This window comes from Euwallacea fornicatus, chromosome 8, assembly GCF_040115645.1.
Source record: "Euwallacea fornicatus isolate EFF26 chromosome 8, ASM4011564v1, whole genome shotgun sequence".
Classification (NCBI taxonomy): domain Eukaryota; kingdom Metazoa; phylum Arthropoda; class Insecta; order Coleoptera; family Curculionidae; genus Euwallacea; species Euwallacea fornicatus.
In genome coordinates, this window is record NC_089548.1 from 1,930,215 (window position 1) to 1,954,083 (window position 23,869).

The 23,869-nt window shown below is 37.6% G+C and overlaps 4 protein-coding genes across 11 annotated transcripts; 1 reads left to right on the plus strand and 3 right to left on the minus strand.

Annotated features, from left to right (window-relative positions):
* Window positions 1-172: 172 nt before the first annotated feature.
* On the plus strand, window positions 173-7,337 carry LOC136340677 (zinc finger protein pita-like). 2 transcript variants are annotated; one of them, XR_010732346.1, is made up of 10 exons: window positions 173-283; window positions 346-552; window positions 1,111-1,399; window positions 1,463-1,723; window positions 1,780-1,941; window positions 2,006-2,125; window positions 2,188-2,382; window positions 2,466-2,728; window positions 2,928-3,058; window positions 6,923-7,337. XR_010732346.1 is itself a non-coding variant. In XM_066284911.1 (8 exons), exons 2-8 carry the CDS (start codon window positions 379-381, stop codon window positions 2,699-2,701), a joined length of 1,437 nt encoding a protein of 478 aa, XP_066141008.1. In that variant the 5' UTR covers window positions 173-283; window positions 346-378; the 3' UTR covers window positions 2,702-2,854. The 2 variants fall into 2 exon arrangements, 1 of the variants encoding a protein (XP_066141008.1); XM_066284911.1 differs by lacking the exons at window positions 2,928-3,058; window positions 6,923-7,337 and having other exon boundaries at window positions 2,466-2,854.
* On the minus strand, window positions 3,392-6,935 carry LOC136340671 (cytoplasmic dynein 2 intermediate chain 1). Its single transcript, XM_066284904.1, has 6 exons — window positions 6,814-6,935; window positions 4,898-6,660; window positions 4,690-4,849; window positions 4,027-4,267; window positions 3,617-3,969; window positions 3,392-3,561 (listed from the first exon to the last, which is right to left on the minus strand). Exons 1-6 carry the CDS (start codon window positions 6,826-6,828, stop codon window positions 3,439-3,441), a joined length of 2,655 nt encoding a protein of 884 aa, XP_066141001.1. The 5' UTR covers window positions 6,829-6,935; the 3' UTR covers window positions 3,392-3,438.
* Window positions 7,255-18,347, minus strand: LOC136340678 (uncharacterized). Of its 7 annotated transcripts, none has more exons than XM_066284913.1 (9): window positions 18,231-18,326; window positions 15,122-15,271; window positions 12,151-12,254; window positions 11,931-12,035; window positions 9,787-9,872; window positions 8,961-9,554; window positions 8,579-8,714; window positions 8,049-8,157; window positions 7,255-7,994 (listed from the first exon to the last, which is right to left on the minus strand). In XM_066284913.1, exons 2-9 carry the CDS (start codon window positions 15,241-15,243, stop codon window positions 7,880-7,882), a joined length of 1,371 nt encoding a protein of 456 aa, XP_066141010.1. In that variant the 5' UTR covers window positions 15,244-15,271; window positions 18,231-18,326; the 3' UTR covers window positions 7,255-7,879. The 7 variants fall into 7 exon arrangements, with proteins under 7 accessions (XP_066141010.1, XP_066141009.1, XP_066141012.1 ...); XM_066284912.1 differs by having other exon boundaries at window positions 8,049-8,166; XM_066284915.1 differs by lacking the exon at window positions 15,122-15,271 and having other exon boundaries at window positions 8,049-8,166; window positions 18,231-18,347.
* A 165-nt stretch (window positions 18,348-18,512) lies between these two features.
* On the minus strand, window positions 18,513-22,445 carry Tsf3 (Transferrin 3). The gene is made up of 12 exons (XM_066284905.1): window positions 22,296-22,445; window positions 21,754-21,862; window positions 21,385-21,512; window positions 21,009-21,145; window positions 20,812-20,956; window positions 20,465-20,756; window positions 20,237-20,409; window positions 19,945-20,185; window positions 19,598-19,791; window positions 19,150-19,347; window positions 18,859-19,096; window positions 18,513-18,809 (listed from the first exon to the last, which is right to left on the minus strand). The coding sequence occupies exons 1-12, from the start codon at window positions 22,372-22,374 to the stop codon at window positions 18,593-18,595; spliced, it is 2,151 nt and encodes a 716-aa protein (XP_066141002.1). The 5' UTR covers window positions 22,375-22,445; the 3' UTR covers window positions 18,513-18,592.
* Between the last annotated feature and the right edge of the window lie 1,424 nt (window positions 22,446-23,869).

The following is a 23,869-nucleotide window of genomic DNA, read 5'->3' on the forward strand; positions in this document are numbered from 1 at the left end:
TTATTTCGAAATTTCTTGGCATATTTAATAGGGAAATTGAAAATTGTTGATAAATGTGAATGGTGTTGCAAAATAAAAAAAATTATTGATCGATTTTTAATCTTTAAAACAATTTTCTTCCAGTTTTAGTTTTGAGGTGCTGTGCAAGGCCGGTACGAGCGATCCCTGTACTCCTTCAATTGTTTTGTAGATTCCATCACTCGTGGAGGCCATTTTGTGTTTTCAGTTCAAGCTCAGGTTGATTTCTGCACGGCCTTGTGTTACCTCGAAAAATATTGTTAAGGTAATACAGTTTACAATTTTCATTTATCTAAAAACGCGATTTAAAATCACCTCCACTAATAGGTTTCTGAGTTATCAACAAATAAATACGATTCAATGAAAACCTACAGCCGGAAGAAAATGGAAGATTCCTTTGAGGTGGAGGAAATCGTGGAATTTGAGGAGGTCTGCAGACTTTGTATGGAAACGGAGGACGAGATGATATCGATATTCAGCAACGAGGATTCTGTACCTCTAACCTTGCGAATTATGGCTTGTGTCGCTCTTGAAGTGAGTAAAAATAAGAATTGATTCAGGGAAGGTGCTCTGTAAAGGCAACTGTCTCTGGGGCTATCTAATTATGAAGGCCTTTAGGCAATTTTGAGCAAGTTACAATAAGTGAAACGGTATCACCAAGACGCAGGAGATGATGCACCAAGAAAGAGAGTTATGAAGCTGCAGGGAAGCTATAAAATTTCAATGTTTTGTGGCATAAGCAGTGCTGTTGTGTCTAGTCCCTTATTGGACTCTACACTTAGAATATCAACTTTTCATTAAGTTTCTTATGGGGTCTAATATCAGTAGAAGCCCTAGAAGAGGCAGCATTATTTTCTCCTATTTGATTCTTCAACTCTCATGCACTGCCTTTTTAATTTGGATACCCTGTATAGCCGTAAAAAAAAAATTAAATTTTAACACTGTATATCTTTTCAAGAAAACATTTGTGGCCATACCTTTACAATCCTTTTATCTTACTTTCTGAGAAAATTTAGTGTTTAAATGGTTAAAATGTTAAAACTTCCACACCAATTTTGAGGCTACTGGTTGTACTTCAGTCTGCATTTACAGGTTTTCGAAGGTGATGGCCTCCCAGAGAAGATTTGCAACCCATGCAAATTTCAGCTGGAAAAGTCGTATAACTTCCGAAAAAAATGCGAGCAATCTGACATGAAGCTCAGATCGCACTTGAAAGAGTTGAATAAATTGGGCGACGTGTTCGTTGAAAATGAAATGGCAGTGTCATCTCATGTGCCATCTGGAGAATCACTAGATGAAGATACAACTATTTCTCAGAGCGAAAGCCAGGTGGAAATTGAGGGTAGAAGTATTGAACCCAGCACTGAAGAGGATCTTGTAGGTAAGTACTGAAAGTTCATCTTTGGCTATCTTTGAAGAAGCAATAATTTTAATATTGTATTAGGTGTCACGAAAGTGACTTATGTTGAAGCTGCCAGAGAAGAAATCGAGAATTCTCCGAACAACATTACACTGTCACTGGAGACCGATGTAGAAAATAGGGAAGCTTGTACATTAAAGTCAATAGATGAGGTGAAGTCTGAACCTGAGGAAGAAGCCGGCGACGGTATATTCATAATAGAGGAAAACGATGAAACTAGTGCTGAACACGCGAACATGGGCGCTATTGCGGATGCAGTCAAGGCAACGTTAGCCAGCCAGCCAGGTAAACTAATGGTTAAAGTGACAGTTCTTTATATGGGCTTATATTACATTCAAAAGGAATTAATGTCGGCGGGCAGTTGCAGCTGAAACTAAATCCTTTGGAAGGCAAAAGCACACAAGTGGAAGTTACGACGGAGGACGGACACGTTATTGTAATGGAGATTTTGACAGAAGAGCGAGAAGCACAGCAGAAGGAGGATTGTGCGAGGATTCCTGAAGGTAGGACAATTTTTATTTAAAATGTGTAATTGGAAATTGGTTAAAAGGCCATTTTTATGTTCAGACCAAGCGGAATTCAATGAAGATGGTGAATTGAAAGTATTCCAGTGTCCAGAATGTCCAAAAGCTTTTGCACGAAGGATTCAACTTAGGAGACATTCTTCGGTGCATATGCAGCAAAGAGGTGAGTTAACAGACATTTGACGTATTGAGTATATATATTGAATATTTTCTGATATGCTACAGGTTTCACATGTGGAATTTGTGAAAAGTGGTTTCCTACAAGGTCAGCTTTAGTCCGGCATGAACGTATCCATACAGGGGAACGACCGTTTCAGTGCGAAGTATGCTCGAAGAGTTTCGCCCAGAAGGAAATTCTGTATCGGCATTTAATGACGCACACGGGTCAACGACCTTACACATGTCCACACTGCCCGAAAGGTCTGAGCATTTATTTATATATAGTTTGCATAAAACGACATATATCATGTGTAGAATTTTTGAAACTGGTTTTCTGTTTGTAGGTTTCAATCAAAAAGAACTACTAAGACTTCATATGCGCACGCACGCCAACGCCCCCAATGATATTCAGTTGCACTATTGCACTTTGTGTCCGAAGGTATTTTGCCACGCCTCTGGTTTGAGTAGACATCTGCTCACACATACGGGGAAGACATTCAAATGTCAAGAGTGCGACAAAACGTTCACGGACAAAAGTTCTTTGAGGCGGCATCATTTGCAGACCGGTCACGACAGCTAATGTTAAACTTTTTTAACTTTTGTGAAGGTACTGTTTTTCTTTTTAGATTTTGAACCTTTTTTCCAAGATTTCTCCACATTTTCAGCAACTGTTTTCCAGTAACAATTAAATAATAAGATAATTCTAATTCTGAAGAATAAATTCTTAATTATTCGCTTTAGTATTTCAATGGGTCTGGTTCGATTCTGCGTATAAAAATAGCTAAAGTTTAGTCCTTTTTACCTAGGCATGTGCATTGCACGAAAATGCCTATCCACCATTCACCGTTTTGATGCAGCTGGAACTTGATTAGTACGCAGATTGTCAAAATTCTGAAGAATTCCAAGTTCACTGGATATATTTTTCAGTGTTTTGAAGGTAAGCATTTACTCTTTAGTAAAGACTCAGACGGAAACCGTTGTTAATGTCTCCATGACAAATTACCGTCACCCAAAATGTCACTATCTTCAAAACCTATAAAAAAAAAGTTTTAGTCAACGAGCACAATTACATGGTTTTGCCATGAGTCATGTCATCATTTTAAAAGGCTGACTTGAGATGATGTTTTTGAACTTTACGTTTTAATTAAAACTTACGATTAAAAACTAAAAAGTAAAAAATTAAAATAAAAGAAAGAAAAATATTTAACCTTCAAGGAAGGAATAATTTTACCTGTGCTCGAATTTTCCCAGCGGATTCAAATAAATGTACTCAAATTTTAATGATTATTTTATTTTAAATTTAATGTAAACTCCAACTTACAATCGACTAACATAACTCAAAAATACCTTAATTTCTTCTTCGCATTTCTCGATGGATTCTCTTTCGTGTTCTTTTTGGAGCAAATGCAAAAAAATTTTTCCATTTGCAGTTCCAATTAACTAAAAACAAAATAAATTTTTACCCTTACCGACCAATTATCCAAGTAAATCTCACCATATAAGATATTTCCCCATGTTTATCTTCCACGTTTAACTTTGGCGATAGTTTCAAACAGCTGATTTTTTCGGGAAATTGCACCGAGTATTGCGAGTACATGTCGCTTTTGCTCAGGTCCCATACGTGTATCGTGTTCTTAGAATCTTTGGTATAAAAAAGGAACGGTTTCGTCTTGGACCAATGAATTATTTGCGCTTCCGAAAAATCTGTTTGGTCCTTGTTTTGCAAAATCAAGAGCGGTCGATCAGTTGTTCTAGAAAACAGTGTTATGTCTCCGTTTGCGTACCCTGCCAGAAAGTGGGATGAAGAAAAAGGGCAGTTTTCTAAGCAGATTGCCTCACTCTTTGATTCTGATGGAGAGAGAAAATTGTGGAATATCAGGGAAATTGCTAAAAAGGGCCACAAACCTGAGTGAAATATCTTCGTGCTTCCAGGTTTCCCACTGTCCAAACAGTGCAAAATAAATCCATTGTTTGTGGCAACGTAAATATGGTGGTTCACCACCACACAATCAGAACAAACAAATTCAGGTAAATGGGGGTACACTTGCGTTAAATCGATAATTTGACTGTTAAGAAGAACCACATCCTCTGTTCTCGAATACAAGGTCCATATTATTATCTTTCCGGAATCGTCTATAGAAAGTACCTGCAAATTAGTAAGGAACATTGTTTACCACGGATTTGGGTCTATAACAATTGCCTTGTGTTATTAAATAACACGAAATTTTTAGGTCAAATATTTCTGGGTTGAAAGTTCAATGCCGTACTGGATGTTGCACTGAAATTATTAAAATGTTTCGTGTTTTTTACTGGGAGTGTTTTCTCCGGTTTTAATATGAGATGATATCAATCAAATTCATAATCTATGAATTTCAAAGAAATTAAAATGAAACTCAGTGTAAATAAAGTATTTGTGTTATTGGACATTTATCCTTATCTACTGCACAATTGCTTCTGTAATTTTTCAATAATTATACTTCTCAACTGGCCATTCCTCATAAGGAGGGAATATTCAATGAAAAGAAAAAAATCGAACATTATGGAAAAAGACTACCTATACCTATTTACCTCATTACGTGACATCTCTTTTACTTCTCTATCATTTCCTTTATGGCACACTGTTACAACCCTGCCCAAGTGACTCTTCCCTATCGCTGTCACAAACGAGGGAGTTCTATTAACTATGTCGGGCGGCCTGTGTTTCTCCGTATTCCAAACTACTAGAGCACTATAAAACACTAATTAGTCCGATCCAAATTTACCTAATTGCACCAACCCATCATTTTGGCCCGCTATAATGCTGCTATTCCCATCGAAGCAAAATGTGGCACAAGAAATCTCTCCGAAAGAAATCAAAGTCTTCGAAGGTGTATCTAAGTTGTCCAAGTCCCAAACGCACACCAATGATTTTGCTGGGTCGAAGTTTAGGTTGTTATTTGAATGGACAGTCAGAAATTTGTTCGCGTTTCGTGGATGCACAGACATGGTTTGAAGTGTTGTGTCTTTGAGCAGGCTGTTAGAAGTATTCAGCTCGAGGTAACCTCTGCTGAATGGCAACTCAGTTTTATTTTGATGAAAGTTCTCAAGTTGCTTAAACCTCTTCTCAGACAAAATTTGCAAGATTAAATTTGCAGAGTGTTTGAGAAAGCTTTCCAGGTGACCCTCATTCGTGCTCAGTTGCAAGTCTTCAATATTTGTGTTTCCTCCTGCACCCACAAGCTCACATTTATACCGGTTCCAAAACCCTTCCATGTTTAAATTAAAATCAGAAAACCTTGCGGGCATTTGGGTCCACATTTCTCTCAGTTCAATATACTCTGTTTGCACTTCCTCGCTAATGTTGTCTTCTCCAGTTTGCACGGATGCCTGCACAGCACAACCCCGTCCATAATTTTTTATATAATCTTCATAAGGCACTGAAGGCGAGTCGAAAATTGTGAAATTCATAACGTCTAGTTTAATCATACTGAGCAGTTCTTCGCCTCTCTTTTTCCTAGCGGCACTGGCCTTCCTCTTTTCACATTTTTTCTTGGCGTCTGCAAAATTGATGAATTGCAATGACCTTTGATCTTCGAAGCCTTCATCGGATAATGAGTGGTGAGCGCATTTTTCTTGCTGGAGTTCCATGATTGCGTCTTCCTTTTTAACCGTATCTTCGATGTACTTAAGAATTTGGCGATGCTTGAAGTCTGTAAGTTCGAAAGTTCCGGAATCTAGCTTTCTTTCATCGCTTTCAGCTGAAGAAAGTCGCTTGGCGATACTTGTTCTCTCGGGTTGGCCTTGAATATCTTCAGTGCTGGTGCTTATAGAGCCGCTAGCACCAGATATGAGCAAGCCCGAGTTCGTTTCATCGCTGCTAGAGGTTGCAGCTTCGAAGTCTGACTCGTAGGACTCGAAGTCTTCCTCATATGTTTCTTCGGGGTTCTTTACAGATTCGTTTATGGGCAAATTTTGCGGGGTTGCTGCGTCTGGTCCCACTATGTTGGCATTGACGATGCTGCCTTTTCTTAGGGTGGCAGTTCTAGGTCTCCCCAAAGACGAGCTGGTGGTTTCTGGGGACGAGTCTCTAGTTTTTGTAATTGATTTTATGCTGCTTTTGCTTGATATGGGACCTTCTTTAGGTTTTTTATTGCTGGTTTTTGGACTAATAGTAGGAGCGGCTCTTTTCGCTAACGCTGGAGAATTTTTTTTATCTGATATGCCTAAGTTTTTGCTAGATTTTTCCATGGATTTGAGGGCATTAGAATACAAATTTTTGCTTGGAAAATATTGAGTTTTTTGTACTCGATTAGACAAGGCTTCAGACGTAGCTTTAGTCTTTTTGGATGCCGTAGAGGCATTTTCTTTGCCCTTTTCCAACGCAGGTTGTCTTGAGGAGACATTTGTCCCTAAAAATTTCTTCTTTTTAACCTCCTGCTGTCCTTCGCTTAACTTCTTTGCTCGTTCTATGGAGTCTTCTTCCTTCGTTTTACGTGTGCTCGTTTTCGATATTGAAGTTTTCGCTTTGGTCGTTGTTGGTTTTCTTTTTGTAGCAACATCCTAAAAGATCTACGTGTGTGTATCGAGACCAGCTATTGATTTTGTGAAAAAACCTTCAGTTTGTCGTTAATGAAAATATTTATAAGGTGTTGACAATACAAACACCGTGGAAACTGATATTTTTTCGCCTGTGGTTTAATCTTCTCGACTTACCTTGGAGGTGGACATAAAAATAGGGAAAAAGACGGCAGTTAAAACGCTTTATAAAGCTTTTCTAACCATCACGATCTGACACAAAGTAATGTATCATTCTTGTTTGTAGCATGGAACTAGACTGCTCCGAAATAATCGATATTGGGGGGGAAACTAGCGTGCTCTAGTGAATAATAATTAGTCCACTGGAGATATTGGAAAAAGAGGTGCGCGATTCGCGTAAAAAGCAAAACGTTTGAGCAAAGATTAAGAAGAAACATATACTCGTTCTGCTAATGAAGAAGGAAAAGTTGAAGAACATACAACTGATGACAACTCTAAATGAGAAGCATCCACAGAAGAAGGAATTAATGGAATCCCGAGAGGGAATAGGACAGCAGAACTTGCAAAATAGGGACACTGAGAAGCTAAGGCCATTTTGGTCATTACACAATCACAAGCAACAGGAACTTTTTTTTTTATTTCGTATCGTACATAGTACAATGTTAATTTTAAAATTAAATTTAAAATTGAATCCTTTTCAATGGAAACTTGGCGAAATGAAGCAAAAGCTCGTATCGATACGTTGATTTGTCGAAAAGCGGCGAAACTCGTAATCTAGCTATAGTATACATCATTACATACTTAAAAATCTTATTGAGTGTTAGTTCAGCGCCAGAACACTATTATTTATAAGTAGACAATGTTTACTGCATATAAGTACCTACCTACATTCTGCAGAACTCAATATTGAACGGCATAGTATGAGGGCTTAGGATCTATGAAAAGTAGTAAAGCTTTCACTTGACATTTTTAAATCAAGGGCGGAAATCTTGGGGTTGCAACCCTGATGGTATAAATTTGTCATTTAGTAATGATTTTCCAAAATTTCTGCCCGTAGTTGGACATGGTTTTTTACCATTTCAGCTGTAAGATTTTTTGCAGCTTTCGGTTATTAAACACAAAATTATTTACAAAAACATGTCGTATCTTTCGAACAGTAATATCATTTCTAATTCTTAAAAATGGCATTCCTATTCATCAAAACACAACAAATAAAGACGCTTCTAATAAATATCACATTTTTTTAATACTCCGGCCTGTAGAACTGGGTTCCAGGGGGGATTTTGTATCCGGGGTAAGCGTGGTTCAAGGCATGCGCGTCGAAAAAGGGAGTGTAGTCCTTATCCTTTCTAAGAGGCCTGAAATTTACAATATTCGCTCCTGTTTCACAGTCACTCAGCATTTGATTTTACCTGCAAGCAGGCCCTTTGGACAATTCAACGAGGTGCCTCTCTTCATCGGCCATTCTTTGCCTGACGTTGTCTGGGGGCCATTTCAGGTCACCCCGAAGATGCTTGCCTCCTACGGTGACTGTTTAGTATGCAGAGATTAAATATAATGCACATAAAATTTTGATTTTTTGAACTTGTATGGGGATGTCTGTAAGAACTATGAAAGGTTAACTCGATGACCTGATGGTGATAATACACAAATCAAAATTTTATGCTAATTATTTAGAAATATGTATGAGTTTGGGTGCAGGTTGATTAAGTAGTGTCAGAAAATTGAACTTCGAACATAGTTCGGGAATAAGGTCAAAAATTAGCGTGAAGAGTGAGCTCACATCCATAAAAGACGAGCTCATTATCTTTGCGCTATTTGTATTAATCAACAGGGTTCAGTGTGGTATCGATCTTTGTGATTGAAATGCTCAAAGTGATTTTGGCTATTAGTCACGTAGTGCGAAGTAAGTTTTTTTTGGTGGTTATAAAGTATGACAAACCTTTAAGGGACGCCGTGGCTGGTTGTGCTGAAAAAACAGGTGCTGGAGCTTGACTCACTGGGGCTGTCTGCCTCAGAGTAATGGTAGATGGGGGTGGTTCCACTGGTTTGGCTGACTGTGGTCTGGAAGCTGCTACCTAAAATATGGATATTATTTTTCTAACTCGTCTGACTCTTATTATTGATAATCTGCAGACAGAAATGCTAGTAAATGGTAAAAATACGCATCCGGAATGAAACGCATTAAACAGGGTGTCTTTTCCAATTGCGTTCAGTGTTGCTATCCCCGAAACGATGGGAGTTACAATATCGGTTAAATGAGAAAAACTTCTTGAAAATTTCGAAATTCATCATCAAAAAGCAAAATCAAACTAAGCCCGTACCTGTGTTTGAGCAACCGTCGGTTTAGGTGGAGAAGAAAACTGGTTTTGGGATGGGCTTGATTGATACTGGTTTACTTGGGCTACAGGTTGGGATTGATAAGGGGACTGTTGCTGTGGTTGGTTAAATTGCTGTTGACTTGGTTGTTGAGGTTGATATTGCTGACCACCCGGTTGGTACTGCTGACCACCGGGTTGGTACTGCTGACCAGGCACTTGATAACCTGGTTGTTGATATTGTCCAGGAGTCTGATACCCTTGTTGTTGCCAAGGCTGACCTGCCTGTTGATAGGGTGGTTGGCTAGGATACGACTGAGCAGGGGTTGCGCCGAAATACTTCTGCGCCCCAGCTCCTAAAGGCGACTGCACTGGCGCCCACCCTTTGCTAGGGGTTGCCGGTCGGAAACCTTGGGGACTCTGATTGAGGGCGGGGGAGGTCAGGGGCGATCCCGCGCCTACGGAACTAACGTCTAAAGGTTTCAGGGGGCGATAGGATTGTTGCGGGGCAGGTTGCTGGTAGGGGGCGCCCTGTTGAGGAGCGGAATTGCTCTGGTACTGCAAACCTGGGGATCGGGTGTAATATTGGGGTGCTCCTCCCTATAGTGTAAACAGAATTTGTTTCATTATTCGTGCCGCTTTGGGATATTTTTAGTGCTTTCGACCCCAAACTAATAGCAGCGTATCGTTATATTGAATTTCCAAAGGTATTTTGGTTTGTGCTAAAAATATGTTAGTCATAATTAATTCCGCGCGAAGTGCCAAAACTAATTTTATATGTGAAACAAAGTTAGGACAAATAGCTGAATTATCAATCAAATGGGTTGATTACCTGGGTTTCTGCAGCGCTCTGCTGGGTCACGTCAGCTGGGTCTAAGATGCCTTCTTGTGGTGGAGGCCAAGCGACTCTCTTGGAGCCTAAAAAATAAGTGAGCTTCAGTGGGAGAAATCATTGAATGAATGTTTCCCTATGAAATGAAAATTTAGGAACCTGTTTTGTATTGCATCTTCAAACTAGTCCATATACATAATCCTCAATTTAAATGTCGTTCTGTAAATTTGTACACTTTCGAGGCTTGAACTACACTTCCCGGTGTCGTATGGATATTACTTCCTAGCAGCTCGAACTACTCCGTCAATCATTTATTTCTTATTTTTTCGTCTGTATGTTTATCTATTCGCCTCTATGATCTTGAATTTTAAACAAATATGCGGCTCTATGAGGAAAAATCTAAATGCAATTTTAAATTTTGACACTCTGTATCTCAGTAACGACCAAGCCGCACACTTATCAAGCGCAGTTCAAAAGTAGTTTGATAAACTTCAGGATTGGAAGGCGTTATTACACAAAACTCTGAAAAACAACGTAATTGCAGCATCATTACGAAGATACTTACAGGGTGTTTAAGTTTTGTTGGCACGTAAAGGGTTTTCTACAAAAGAAAAAAAATCGATTATCTGTTCAACTTGTAACAAGTTAGTCTTCGTTTTTTTCCTTCCATGAGAGTATATTCGCAGTACAACGACTAATTATTCCCCAGATTATTGCACTTGAATGGTTTTAATTTTTTACTTAAAAACGGGGTGTCGTCCGAACAAATGTCAAGAGAGTCTTTGTCCTCAAAATTAAACAAGTAATTCAATAATTTTTACTCTTCAAAATACTATTAGCATGCCATTCTTTCTTCATAGTTTCCCAATGCCACATACCAGTGTTATTTGTTGCAAAATATGTGTATTTCGTAACCATGTTCATCTAGAAGGTTTCATTAAAATATTTTAAGCGGTTTCGCAGAAATGAATAAATTTATAATGTTTTTAAATGAAAATTTAACATCTTTTATTTTTGTAACGATTCTGCTAAGGACTGTTATTTAGTAGAATTTCCTAACAAAATAATTTCGGCAGTTACCGCGTCTCCAGAATTTCCCTCTTTTAGTCGCATATCTGTTAAGATCCATTTGTTAATCCCAGCTAACTTTAACATCAAGGCATTCTTCGTAAATTATCCTCTACACATACAGTATTTCACAGTTTCCATGAAAATTTATTGGTAGTTAGAGTTGACGTTCAGTAATTTGCTTTTTAAAGCCACTGCCGATTCTTTGAATGCACGAAGTTTCAATTTTCCAGAATTTCAGATTTCAAATTCAGTTTTCAGGTTTCCGGAATAATTTCATTCTGGCCACTGCTGGGTGGAATCTTCTACTTGTCTGAGGGTTTAAGGTCTTATACCCCATGTGCTGCCAAAGACCATTTTTCCATTTCTCAATTTTATCGAGTATTTGTTTATTTCCAGATGCTGGTACTTCTGGGTGATCCGTTGAAGTAGCTCATAATAATTGCGTCTCTACTGGATTGAATTGCCCTCATCCGAATTTTATCTCCACAAAAAACGTAAGTTAACGAGCAAAGCCTCAAAAATGCGATCACATTTAAATATTCTGCGAGATGGGCGGTCTGACTAACATACTGACGAAACTTCTGGCTGGGTGTCAAAAAAATCTGATTCATCTGGGAGAAACAAATATCCCCTTTCATGCCAGATTATTCACTCATTACCACGCTTATTTGTCATTTTCGTAGTATTTGGAGCAACACTGTGCAATTATTGCACATTGTAGGAATAACAGGAAATAGGTGGATATTTCGTTTATTTTCGATGATGAGCGCACTTCGTTGCGAAATAATGTTTTTGGTGTAATTCTTATTAAACAACAAATTACTGATGGTAAATGCAAAAAATGCTCATGCATTGATAAAATTATACCTTCTTTATGTAATATCCAATAACAGGGACACAATGCACAAAATACCACTCCTAATCCATGAACTAGGTTAACACAGAAAATGTAGCTGCGTCGACTGACTGGGTTTACATGTAACGAACATTTTCAATTAGAGGCTCAGATGAAGGATAATTGAGAGAACATGGTGGTGGAAGGTGATGCAGATGCGCACGCTCATGGTTTTTACCTGGAGTGACGACATCTTTAAAAGAGGATCGTTGGATTTGTTGCTCGTGTTCTGGGGGTGGCCAGGACACGTCTCGGAGGGGTCTCGGATAGTAAACATCGCTACCTATGCCACCATCGCACACTTAACTCATAATTTCCCTGTTTAGGCCTAACACGCAGTTGGTTGAGGGATTTTTTAGGAGGGTAGTGAGGGGAAGAGAGCTATTAGAGTTACTCACCAGGAGTGACTCCACGTCGATGCTCCTCTTCTTCTAGCATACGCAGCACTGCGGAATTCTGCAGGTTGGTCGGTTTCCCGGCTTGTGAGCTGTGGAAATCAATCCTGAAATGCGGAAAAGTAATCAATCATCTCACATCGAATTAAAAAGTAAGAACGTAAGCAGCACCTTTCAACTGCGGGCCCCATGTTGTTTGTTTTCGAGATACAATCAATATCACAGACGAAACAGAAGGTTAAATTAGTAAGTTAAACAAATAGATACACGCTTTTCGAACTTCGTACAAACTTAACACTATATCTTTCGTTGTCGAACGGTCATTAAAATCGGTTCGGAACTTCTACAAATATCCCAAGTAGACTGATCACATGATCCTGAAAAGTAAGCAGATTTTCATCGAGTGAGTTATTTTTGAAGTATACACGATGAATCATTTGGCCCGAAATAATGATTATTGTGGTGACAAGGGGTTCAAGATCAAAAACAAAGGGGAACAATTACAGTCTTTGACTGCGACTTTTGTGAGGGCACTCTAGAGGGGCCCAATAGTTTCCAACCGTACTTTTGTGGAATTGTGATTATTTGTTGTGAAAAATGTAATTTTTAATTCCATATTGACCATAAAGTTGAACGCGAAAAGTCCCCAGTTTTTAAGAATTTCAATGAGTCTCGAGACGAAATCGGTGCGGTAATCCAAATTTCTCACTACCAGAAATATTACACCACAACACACAAATCATTTTTTTTTGTAATTCAAGCCTCTCCCGACCAAATGTTCGTTTACATCTCGATCTAAAAATACGCGAAAGGCTCAAAAATAGTTCCAGATCTAATTTCGAATTTCAGAAATATACCTACAGGACCGGGCTCCCAGATGGGGCCACCCCTACGTGTCCATCCAGGGATGTTTAAAAATCAAGCGCATACTGAGTAACCAGATGAGCAAAAGTCTTATTTCTAAAATTTTATATTGTTTCATGCCAACCCTGTATATATTTGTTTATACTACTTCTTGAGATTGTCGGACTTGTTGAAATTTTAATTAAAAACCCACAAAATGGTTTTTGGGAAATAATAAACAAGATCTTAAATTTCGAAAGGCTTTGCAGCACTTAGAACCGTAGAGAAGTCTAGCCGGTTAATAATTAGGCGTCATGTTCCGCATAAACGCAAAAATAAACATTGCATTATACATACTTGAGATCAGAAAGCGTTGTTTTCGTAACGTGGAGCATGGAAAAACGTAAAAGTCATTGTTTTTCAATTAGGGCAAAATGTAACCTGTTCCAGGTAAATTACGCGTTGCCACCGGTAATTAATTTTCGTCTTGACTCGCCACTGGTTGACATTTTTCATTTTTTCTCGGTGACTCACTCGTGGACGTATGATATGATGGACAATAGATAATGAACCGTTACAATGTTGTAGGGAATATTTCAAGGGTTGGAGGATAATTGATTAATAATGGCATTCAATTCGCAATGTAAAGCTTAGTGTAGAAGCGAGCTGATAGAGTTCTGAGCTTCAGGGGATTCAAAGTTAGCCAACAAAGACCCTACTTTCAGCGGTAATTCAGGACAAGTGATTGCCCCCGCGCTTCTTGAATCTTGGAAAAAGTTTATGTTTAACTCAAATTTCACACTACTTTTTTGATTTTTCATTATATCTTTTCCAACAACGTTTATTAATACTCGAAAATCAAAGTCTCAAAAATACCTATTTGTCAGCACTGAAATGAAAAATTTTCGAGTTTTAAAATGTCTTAATTAGCGTCGATTTTTAGGTTTGGAAGTTCAATATTTCACCTCATTTTCTTCCTCCATTTTATCGTTTCTTTTTTTTTGTTCAAATTTAATTTTATATAGAGTAATACGAAGTATGTTCTGCAATGCCTTTACAACTATTTTTTAAAAATATATTCCGCTTCTATTTAAACGCATTCAAGACAAGATTTCAAATTCTTTCCTTGCGCCAATTCAAGATTAACATTAGATGTGAATATTCCAGTTCCGTGGTGCTTTTTCGATTCTGAAAATGGCCTATCTTTGTCTCAAATTTCAGCGTAATTTTTCAGCTTTGCAGTTCTTCTTTTTCCAGTCTCAAAATGATATATTTTAATTAGATTTTGAACTTAAAAACAGACATTTGGTTGGATATTTTCAGGTTTTCCGTGCGTGATGGTACATCACTTGGATTATTCCTAAAATTTATTTTCCTTCCATTTCGTACTGTTGGGTCTGATTTTTCCAAAATTTCAGCCTCCTTTTTTTTAAACCTCAACAATGGTTTAGATTTATTTACAAATTGCTTTAACGTGTTTTACTTAAATATTTTATGGCCCGCTGCCAAGAGCAATGGATGTTATTGTACCTTTACGGCCCATTGCCGTGAGCGACAGGCCGTAAATATAAAACAACGTCCGCTGGTGAAAATTCATTGTTTCCAACATGGAATCTAACCTATAGAAAAACGGTTTTAATATGATTTTGCGCAAAAAATATGATCTGTACAATGGAAATGGAATGAGTAAAGGAGATAATTGTCATAGAACCGCAAGAAAGAACCAACGTTCTGCTTCAATTTCATTGTTTCTCTGGAAATTACATAGGTAATTTCCTAGTTAGTAAAGTTGCCAGGATTTTGATCCATTGGCTCTAAAAGTCATGGCAACTCTACCAGGAGAATTACACTATATTATACTATATTATCCATGTCCCGTTGTCCATGTCTTGGTTTCTGTTGAAATAAAAACAAAGTACTGGCCAGTTTCGTGGTTCCATGGAACTTATCTTCCAGCTAAAGTTTCTAACGCTTTGATGTGACGATCCTATGTCGGTCTACATAATGGTGCATCAAATTTCCTAGCACATATTTTTCAAAAATTCAAAATCCGGGGAAATATGGCACTTTTGTCATTTTAGGGGCAAAACTTGTGGTCCTTAATTGTCGAAGAATCTGAAGTTTAACTTACCCTACAGCTCCATTAGCCAGAATCTGTTGCTCCCTGTTCAGTACTTCCCTGATATTTTGCTCAGAGTACAGACCGATGGGCGAATTGAACTGTTTGTTCACCAGTCGGGGCTGGTTCGTCATTTCGGGGATAGTTTCGTTTTTTAACTACCTAAAAAAAGGTTTGTTAAAAAATTTAGAGAGCAGAACTGACAACGAGCGAAACCGTCACTGCGGGGAAATCAAAACCCATTTCTGCTCTCCAAATCGCAATGACCGAAAATGAGCATAGATGACAGTCAGCGTCGGGAATTTATCATGGAAAATTGTGAAACTTGCTTGTATTTGATTATATGAAATTATGATTTCTGCATTAGTGAGATTTATAGATTCTGTTACCTACTTAATGTCGGGTATTTCGTCCAAAGTTATTTGGCTGTTCTATTTTGTAGCTAAATTGAAATATGGTGTTATTGCGTTTCAAACATCTGTTTCCACAGTCATACGACAAACGTCCTACAAATTAATGACTTGTCTAACCTTGATCATATTTTTCTGAGGAATTTTTGCAATTAAAAATACCAAATCAAAGTGACTCTAATCTGGCTGTGTAATTTTTTCCAATTTTCCCAGCTTATCGCATAATTAATCACCTTAAAGTTAATCTTTCTCCTAACGACTAAATGATTAATTTTGCTTAAAGAACGTTTAATCTTGAAATATTTAGTTCATTGTTTTGAATCTGGAGATTTCAAATTTGAGACAATGCCAGCTTGAAATAAATATACCTGGACCCATGCGTTTAAAATTAGCTCTCTTGCAAAATAGTGTGGGTGTCCAATCGGTTTTTCACATTTTTATGATAATTCTGCAGTAATTAAAGTTATAAATGATTATGGCTGCTCGTTATAAAAGCCCGCTGGTGAGAAGTGGTTATAAAAAAAAAATGTAATGGGCAATGTAAATTCAAATGTCTTGAATTTTGAATGAAGGTCGAGCAATTTGTTCGTAGTTACTCTGCAGAGAAGGTAAAGTCATTGGATTCCAAGGAAATTAACCTGATGACAAATTATGCCATTGAAATCTTTGGCCCACCTTTAACATCTAAAAATTCTTCGAATATCTTTGAGACACCTGAGTTCCTACAGAATGTACGCACGTAAATGGCTTCTAAAAATACCGAATGTCTCCGACGACCACCTACTTTATTATGACATTAAAATAGATATAGTGTGAACCTACCTAGTTTTCCATCTTTCATAAATATTTGCCTCAGTTTCACAATGAAATTTCTCAATGCCGTTTTATTGCGGCGTTTCCTGTTCCTTACGCATGTGGGGGTCTACGTGTTAGATTGAGGATTCAAAATTGGATGCTGAAGATTACATCTTAAAAGCGAACCAAAGAATAGTTTGACTTGAAATTTGTGAATTTCATTTAACAGAGATTTTAATGTTAAAATTTGTCAAGGTTTGTTATACATAGGCCTTATTCGCGTGGGTTTCTGACAAATTGTTGAGTCCTTGCAGTTGATTTTGCGTCCATTTGGCACCGATTTTGATTTTCTCAATTCTGTGCTTGGTTTTCATCGCGATAACAATAGAATTAGTGTCTGCATGGAGGTGCCATTTTTGCAGCAAAAGACCACACTTCTTTGAATTTAAAGGCCATTTTCAATTTTGCACTCAATTCGAACAAAAATTGCTTTTGCATTATATTTGCACTAATAATTTTTGTGGATATCTATCTAATTAAATTCAAAAATGGTATAAGTTTGATAAGATGCAGAGAAAACGTGGTAGCTCTCGGTTTGCAGATTCAAATTTCCTGAAGAGCTTCTACCGCGTACACTCTAAAAAAGGTTTATTTTTCTATGAATATTTTTCTAAAGCTCCAAACAAAAGTAATGGACATAAATAAAACATACAACTCTTGAAGATTTTGATAAAGTTTAACTCACTAGAAGATGCCATAAAGAAAATATGAAAAACAGACAAGACCCTGAATTTTTTTTAATTTGAAAAAAAAAAACAATTTTGTGTTCGAATTGTTACAAAATAAAAACCTTTCTTCAAAGTGCGTCATGTTGACGTCATTCGAAATCAATTTTGATCGAATGGCGTTTCAAGAATAAGTCCTCGGGCCCTAAATTCTTAAAATTTAAATAAGACAATTCTGCATTTAAATGACGTCAAAATTGAGAAGTTAATGTATGAAAGTGTAGAAAATGCGCGATACTGACGTCGTTCGAACCTTGAATTGCTCGAATGGCTCTTCGGAAATAAAGACTCAGGAACCCAATTTTTCACATTTAAGTGCATATGTTACAAATATGCATTCAAATCACGTCAAAACTGGATTAACGCCATACTGTTGGACACCAGTACAATACTTTTGATCCTACTAAGATTTAGTGAATTGATCTCCAGTTTTCAGACTCAAATTGGAGTAAGAACACAATTTTCAAGTGATAGTACAATAACGCACGTTGACGTGTTTGTAGTATGAAATTTAATGACCTTTTATGCATGTTTGTGAGGAAGTTCTTTGTTTATTTAAAAATTTTAGAATTGAACCACAAAAGGTGTATTCTAGAGATGCCGTTCGAGCAATTCCGCCTTGAAAATTATTTCAAAATGATGAAGAATTCTTGATATGGTTGTAAAGTTCTATTTATTTTTGTCGTCCTTCGAATACAAAATTGTCGTAACCGAATTTCAAGAGTTTATGAGAAAGGGAGGATTTTTTTAAATAGATCCCAGGCTCAGTCGAATTTACCCATAGTCCTATGAGCAGTACATAAATTTAAGACCAGAGGAGGATTATTTACTACTTTTATTGGACTATGCAAAATTTATTAAGCACCATCTGGTTAGAACTTCAAATAAACCGATTATGTATAAATATAATTGAATGTTAATTGTTACTGCAATTGCTAAGGTCAGAAGCGCAGCAGCCAATAGCAGCTTGGTGTCCTGCCAATCAATCACAAGTACCAATCAGAAGCCGATAACGTGAATCACACATGTTACATTGAATAAGAAGCGACGTGCGCGCGCCACTTTAACCACATTACGATAAGGGAAAAAATTCACTTTTAGATGAAAAAGCGCTTTTTTGAAGATTTTTACCTGTAAATTCGACGCCGCTTTTCGCGCGATCGCTGGGATAAACTGAGAGCCTGGAGTGGCGGACGCTCTACCTCCAATGGCGTCGCCACGTAGGCGTCGTTTATTTTCATATTCAACGTTTTGATGAAATATAATAGTGTTTAGCCGGGATATTTCAGATCCACTGATTTTGGGATTGTTTTATTGAGGGATTTGACCTTAAAGCTTTTTCCTCATTTTGATAGTTAAACTGTCCCTGAGGGTAGACCTCTCTCCGCAATTTTCCAAGAAAAAAAAAACATTTTTTTTTATTATCACACTTATATTATAATACCTATATCACAGATGAAAATTTTTACCTGAGTTTTATAGATTATCCACAATCACAAATTAATATACCAGTAACAGATACCTAATATCGCTATAAACCACTCTTTAACAAACATAATTCTATTACTACTTGAAGGAGCGTAACATACCTTTTCCCTGCCCAAAACATTCTCAAAAAACAAATCCGTTACATCTATGTTTTTGACTGTGGGCACCTCCCTCAGCTTCTCAGTCTCGTCATGAAACAGCACGTTTGAAGCCCCATCATACCTACATGTACAAAAATTACTACCCAACGTCCACAAAATATCCAACTCACCTTCCGAACATAGTAAAAGCATTAGTGGGGTCCCTGAAGTGCTTGCCGAATAGTCCATCCAGATTCAGAAATACGTTTAAAGTGTCCTTAATCCAGACATCTGATCTAGACGCCCTAATCATCGCTTGACCTGGAGGTGACCAACTTAAGTAACAGGGCTGGTTCTTTTCCAGACAGTTGATCTGAAAGCTTTGAACCTCGTTCCGAATATCTGGATAATCAAAGTCGTTTGTCAGATCTGTAACCATTGCAGCGTGTTGTACATGGAATTATGATGTTATACTAACAAACCTTCTGCAAATTTTTTAATAGATTTACTGGACACAAAAGCAACATCTCCGACTCCACTGGCTAAGCAATGGAGAGCTCCGTTTTCTCCCTGAAAGTCTGATTGGCATCCCTTTCTCAAATTTTCTGATAGATTTCCAGGGCTGTCAGGAACGCAAGAAGGTCCAAAGAAAGTAGCCATATCTCGGTCGATGGCACATCCTAATATTCATTTACTTTTATTATTAAAACACGTATCTGCCCCTTTAGAAACATAACTGGTGTTTTATTTTTCGAAAATAACAAAACACGTCTAATGTACTTTTCCCTATAAGCAACTTCTTTAGGCACGTCCCCGATTTCTAACATTTACCTCAATTTGAGACTTGAATACTTTAGGAGTTTAGTCATTTTTTACCTTAAGATCGACGCAGTCGGTGGCGTACTTAATAAAGAGTTTAAAGTTCTTTACCAATTAAATGGTTCCGTTGTAAGGTAGAGGCAACTGAATGCCATGCGATTCCGTCGTAGCTGGGAAAACAAGCTTTGATGCCTCGCAAGTCTTCAAGGATTTCCAGTTTGGTCTCTTTCTTTGTTACTACCACTACGATGTATTTTGATGGCTCTAATGTCGTCTCATAAAACAGAGTTTTCAGGGCATAGTTTCTGGAAATTGACAGAAAAAAGTTGAATGAATCGTTAAGATCCAAATTTTGAGAATTTGTTAAAATTTTAACCAATATTGAAAATTGTGCATAACTCATTTCACGGAATTCGAAAATGCCGTTTATGGTTTCTTAAGGTTCCCTTCTATCTCACCTTGTAGCAGTACTGACTAAATCGGGAGGCACTACCATGATATCGGCAGCTTTATCGTTTAGAGCCATCATGCAGTGAGTCTTGTTATCTGCCTTCAAACAATCCAGATCCGGCTCAATGCCATAAACAGCTGCGGATTCCCTCAACCAAGAGCATTTAGCTGTTTCAATGTTAGAAGTTGTGCAAATGCGAATTGTTCTGGGAGGGTGACAAGCCGAAAAGCTGTTTGCATTTAAAAAACCTAAATAAACAGTTAAAAAATTTGAAGTGGCAAAAGCATTATCCTTTTTACCTTTAGCCCTGCGGAAGTACGTTTCAATGGATATAATAGGATTGACCATCTCTGCGGTCAGATATATGGGTTCGATAAGGTTTAGAAGATTAAATTTCCACGAGGAAGTATTTGTGTCCAGAATTGAACGATCCAGACTGTTTATCAACGACTGAACTCCTGAAGTTTTTGACCTGAGAATTAGCGAATAAAGTTTCCATTTCCTGGTTACAGAAAACTGATACTAACATCCTACTTGCGACTACAGACCAAGGTTTGACCACCCAAATACAAGGCGAACTGGAATTTAAAGGCATTATACTGTCATCAGGACACAGCAGACTGTACTCTTCAGGGTTTCCTTCTTGCCCCCCTGGGGTAATGCCGAAATGATGTTTCACATCTTCCAGACGCGCCCAACTCACGTCTCCCGCACCATCAGTTAAGCATAAAAGAGATCCCGTCCTACCCCAATATTTATCTTGTTGGGAGCATTTTTTGGGGTCGTAGCAGAGAATGCAGAGATTGGAGTATTTCCTTTCTACAAGCGGGGACTTTTGTGTAAGTTTCTCTCACGAATTAAAGGTAAGAATTACTTAGTTGGAAGTCCAATACTGCGTCGTTGGTCCAAGGCCCAGCTTTACAAGCAGCCCCAAAGAACTTGGAGGATGCTTTGACGCGGTTTTCAACGATAGTAAGCTGGGGGTCGCATTGGGGGGTAACCACTAATGCTTCGAAGTACTGTGCAAGTGATTAAATAAAGTTCGAAGTTGCTTGTGTTACAGGGACTTACATTGGATAAGATCTTGGTCCAATCAGCCTCATACCCGTATCCAGGATGGCAGTACTTCTTGCCTTTTAAGTCGTGTTTGCTTTTTATACCAGCGTGATTGGATATCACAGCGACAATTTCATATTCGAATGTCTGATCTGAAATAATTGAGGGTTCTGGTTGATGAACTAAACGTTGAATTAACCCAAGTCATATACCGGAAGAGGGTTATTTTTGGTACTTTGAATTTTTGAACGCGTATTTTCTTTCGCAACGCCCTGTATATGTGTTTGAATTTTTTTATTGGAATGGAAGGTGGATATTGAGTTCCACGTACATAATTTTCAATCGCCGATTTTGGACCACTTTTTGATTTCGATCAAGGACATGTATTTACCTGGAACAAATCGCAGCTCGTTGGTAATCAAAAGCTCGATATCCGAATTTGAAGCTGCTACCAAATCTTCGGCGGTGAAGACCCCAAAATCTGCTTTTCCTTTGTGGATGCGCCTTAAGCAATCGAGCCTAATAAATTACAAGAATCTCACTTACATATACCTGAATAAGGAAAACTGCACGTATTTTCCTATCAACATAACCGTGTGTCAACCGACATCCTTCACACACATTAACTCTCGGATTTAATCATTCTTATTAGATCATATTATTGTAGATGGAATTTCCGCTTCGATGTTATGCTAACTTGATAACAACAAATTGTATTAACAATACGCCTAGACCGGATTTTATCTTGGTAAAAACTGACCTGTCTAAGGCAACGACGCATTCAACTGGACTATCTTGTTCGTCCAGTTTTGGGCAGTACTTTGCTGAGTCCTTGTAGTTCTCTTTACCATCCACTACGCAGATTCTGTCTGTATGCATAAAAACATTAAAGTCAGTATTGGTGGGTAATACTGCGCTTACAAAGGTTTCCACATACAATGATATCTCGGAGTATATCTAATTTGAAACCCGCCATAAATGATGAAATGAGGAATTGATGATGAGGTGGTTTCTTTTAGTTGAAGTAGTTCAGTGCTTATTGCTATAAGCGCATTTCGCAACGCAGTGAAAATGGTAAAAAATGTTGAATCTATAATAAGAATTAAAGGAGTAAATCCGAAAACAATCTTTTCGTATTAAATTGCAACACCCCTGGTATCATCGATTATTTTGTTTTAATGCTAGTTTAACATCATTATCACTAATTATCATTTAACAAATGCCATTTAAGTGGGCGTACTGATTGGGAATTTCAAAAACCATTATTTAAATATATTGGACTAATTAAACAAATATACTCACATTTCTCGGCATGGGTAGACACTATCAGACACATAAAATAAACAAAACAGACCTGAAATACCTTTTCGAAGGCGATCATGTTGCCGCCAAGTCAAGAAGTACTTGCTTTCGACCGGCTAGACAATCCGAAAGCCAATGCAGATAATTTTCATTATTATGCTTCCAAATCGTTCGTTTTGATTTGTTGCTCATTTCTTTTACGTTTATTCCCGAGACGAGGCAGGAGCGTAACATGGTTGTTTTTTTTTTCTGATCTCCAGGGGGATTGAAGACAAACCCTAAACCTTTGAGCATCTACCGCAGAAGAAGGTTGTGGTATGCCCCCTTGGTGTTTTTGATATTCATGAAAAATGCATTGGTGTCTAACTAAGGGTCAGGTGACACACAATTGTAATTTCCATGCAAATTCTTAAAGAAAAAAAAAACAAGTTTGTATATGTAATATACATAATTTTCTTGACCGCAGTATTAACGCCGTCAATGCCCGTCACTGGTCAATTTATTCGTATGTCAGGCGTCTATTTGAAGGCCACAGACTGGAACTACCGTGGATTCTCGGATATGCCAATCTTCGTAGATGTGGTCCTGGGTAATTCCGCGCTAATTACCAGTTTTAAACTTTTGAGTTACCCAAGTGCTCTTTTACCGAGAATTCGGCATGTATATTGACTTTTAGTTTGGTATAACCAGGTACTTAAAAGGTTGTTAACCAACAGTCACTGACGAGAATTTCGTAGTTTGTGCTTTGTGTATCTTATTATGTCTCTTAAAGCGTAGAATTGTAGCGATTTAAATTGATGACGTATATACATACTCGGCAAAGCTAGGTTTATGACAAAAAGCGCTCAATTTGAAATAAAAATTTACTATGTAATACTGTAATGTACAGGGTGTCCCATAAATGTTTCATTTTGTTCCAAGAAGTGATGGTACATCGAAAAATAATGTGGTTCCCCATATAAACCATATTCCAGTAATGCCTCATTAGGAAGATACAGGGGAAAACGATTTTTATTTTTTTTTTACTGACAAACTATGTGTCGAATGAAGAAGTCAATGGAGCATTTTTTGCCAAATTAAATGAGAATTTCAAAAATATTCTTCATTTTGCGACAAAACTGTGGCCTACCATTTTTTTTAATATGCTGAGATGTGTCCGTACGCACGCCACTAATAAAATTAAAAATAACCTTTTTCTATAAAAAAAAATTCGTCGCCTTTAACTGTCAGAACATGCCAAATCTTATTTAGATATCCTACGCGGTTTTGAAACTACAAAAAAATTGTATTTCTTAATAAAAGTTTAACACTATATATATCGCTGAGTCGTTATTGGAATATAGTTTATATGAGAAGCCACATTATATTTCGATGTACTATCATCACCTTCTGAAATATAACGAAACACTTATGAGATACTGTATATATATTTTTTTTTTCTTTTTTTTTTATTTAACAGAAAGTGTGCGTACTATGTAACTTTTTTGCTATTTATATAAAATTGCTAAATTTGCACCACTGGTACGAAACAATGGTACGTTTCTTACTTTCCGTTTAAGCGTCAGTGGTGGTTC

Bases quoted from the DNA above. Each gene is read 5' to 3' on its own strand.
- LOC136340678 (XM_066284912.1), bottom strand. From the start codon at position 15,243: ATGACGAACCAGCCCCGACTGGTGAACAAACAGTTCAATTCGCCCATC. The intron at 9,555-9,786 runs GTAATCAACCCA...TTTACACTATAG, and splicing joins AGAGCGCTGCAGAAACCCAG to GGAGGAGCACCCCAATATTA. The intron at 8,715-8,960 runs GTACGGGCTTAG...TCCATATTTTAG, and splicing joins CGACGGTTGCTCAAACACAG to GTAGCAGCTTCCAGACCACA.
- Tsf3 (XM_066284905.1), bottom strand. From the start codon at position 22,374: ATGATCGCCTTCGAAAAGGTATTTCAGGTCTGTTTTGTTTATTTTATG. The intron at 21,513-21,753 runs GTCAGTTTTTAC...GTAATTTATTAG, and splicing joins TGCGTCGTTGCCTTAGACAG to GCTCGATTGCTTAAGGCGCA. The intron at 18,810-18,858 runs GTGAGTTGGATA...TTGTACATGTAG, and splicing joins GCTTTTACTATGTTCGGAAG to GTATGATGGGGCTTCAAACG.
- LOC136340671 (XM_066284904.1), bottom strand. The intron at 4,850-4,897 runs GTTGGTGCAATT...AGTGTTTTATAG, and splicing joins ATAGCGGGCCAAAATGATGG to TGCTCTAGTAGTTTGGAATA. The intron at 3,970-4,026 runs GTTTGTGGCCCT...TCTCTCCATCAG, and splicing joins CACGAAGATATTTCACTCAG to AATCAAAGAGTGAGGCAATC.
- LOC136340677 (XM_066284911.1), top strand. From the start codon at position 379: ATGAAAACCTACAGCCGGAAGAAAATGGAAGATTCCTTTGAGGTGGAG. The intron at 1,400-1,462 runs GTAAGTACTGAA...ATATTGTATTAG, and splicing joins CACTGAAGAGGATCTTGTAG to GTGTCACGAAAGTGACTTAT. The intron at 2,126-2,187 runs GTGAGTTAACAG...GATATGCTACAG, and splicing joins GGTGCATATGCAGCAAAGAG to GTTTCACATGTGGAATTTGT.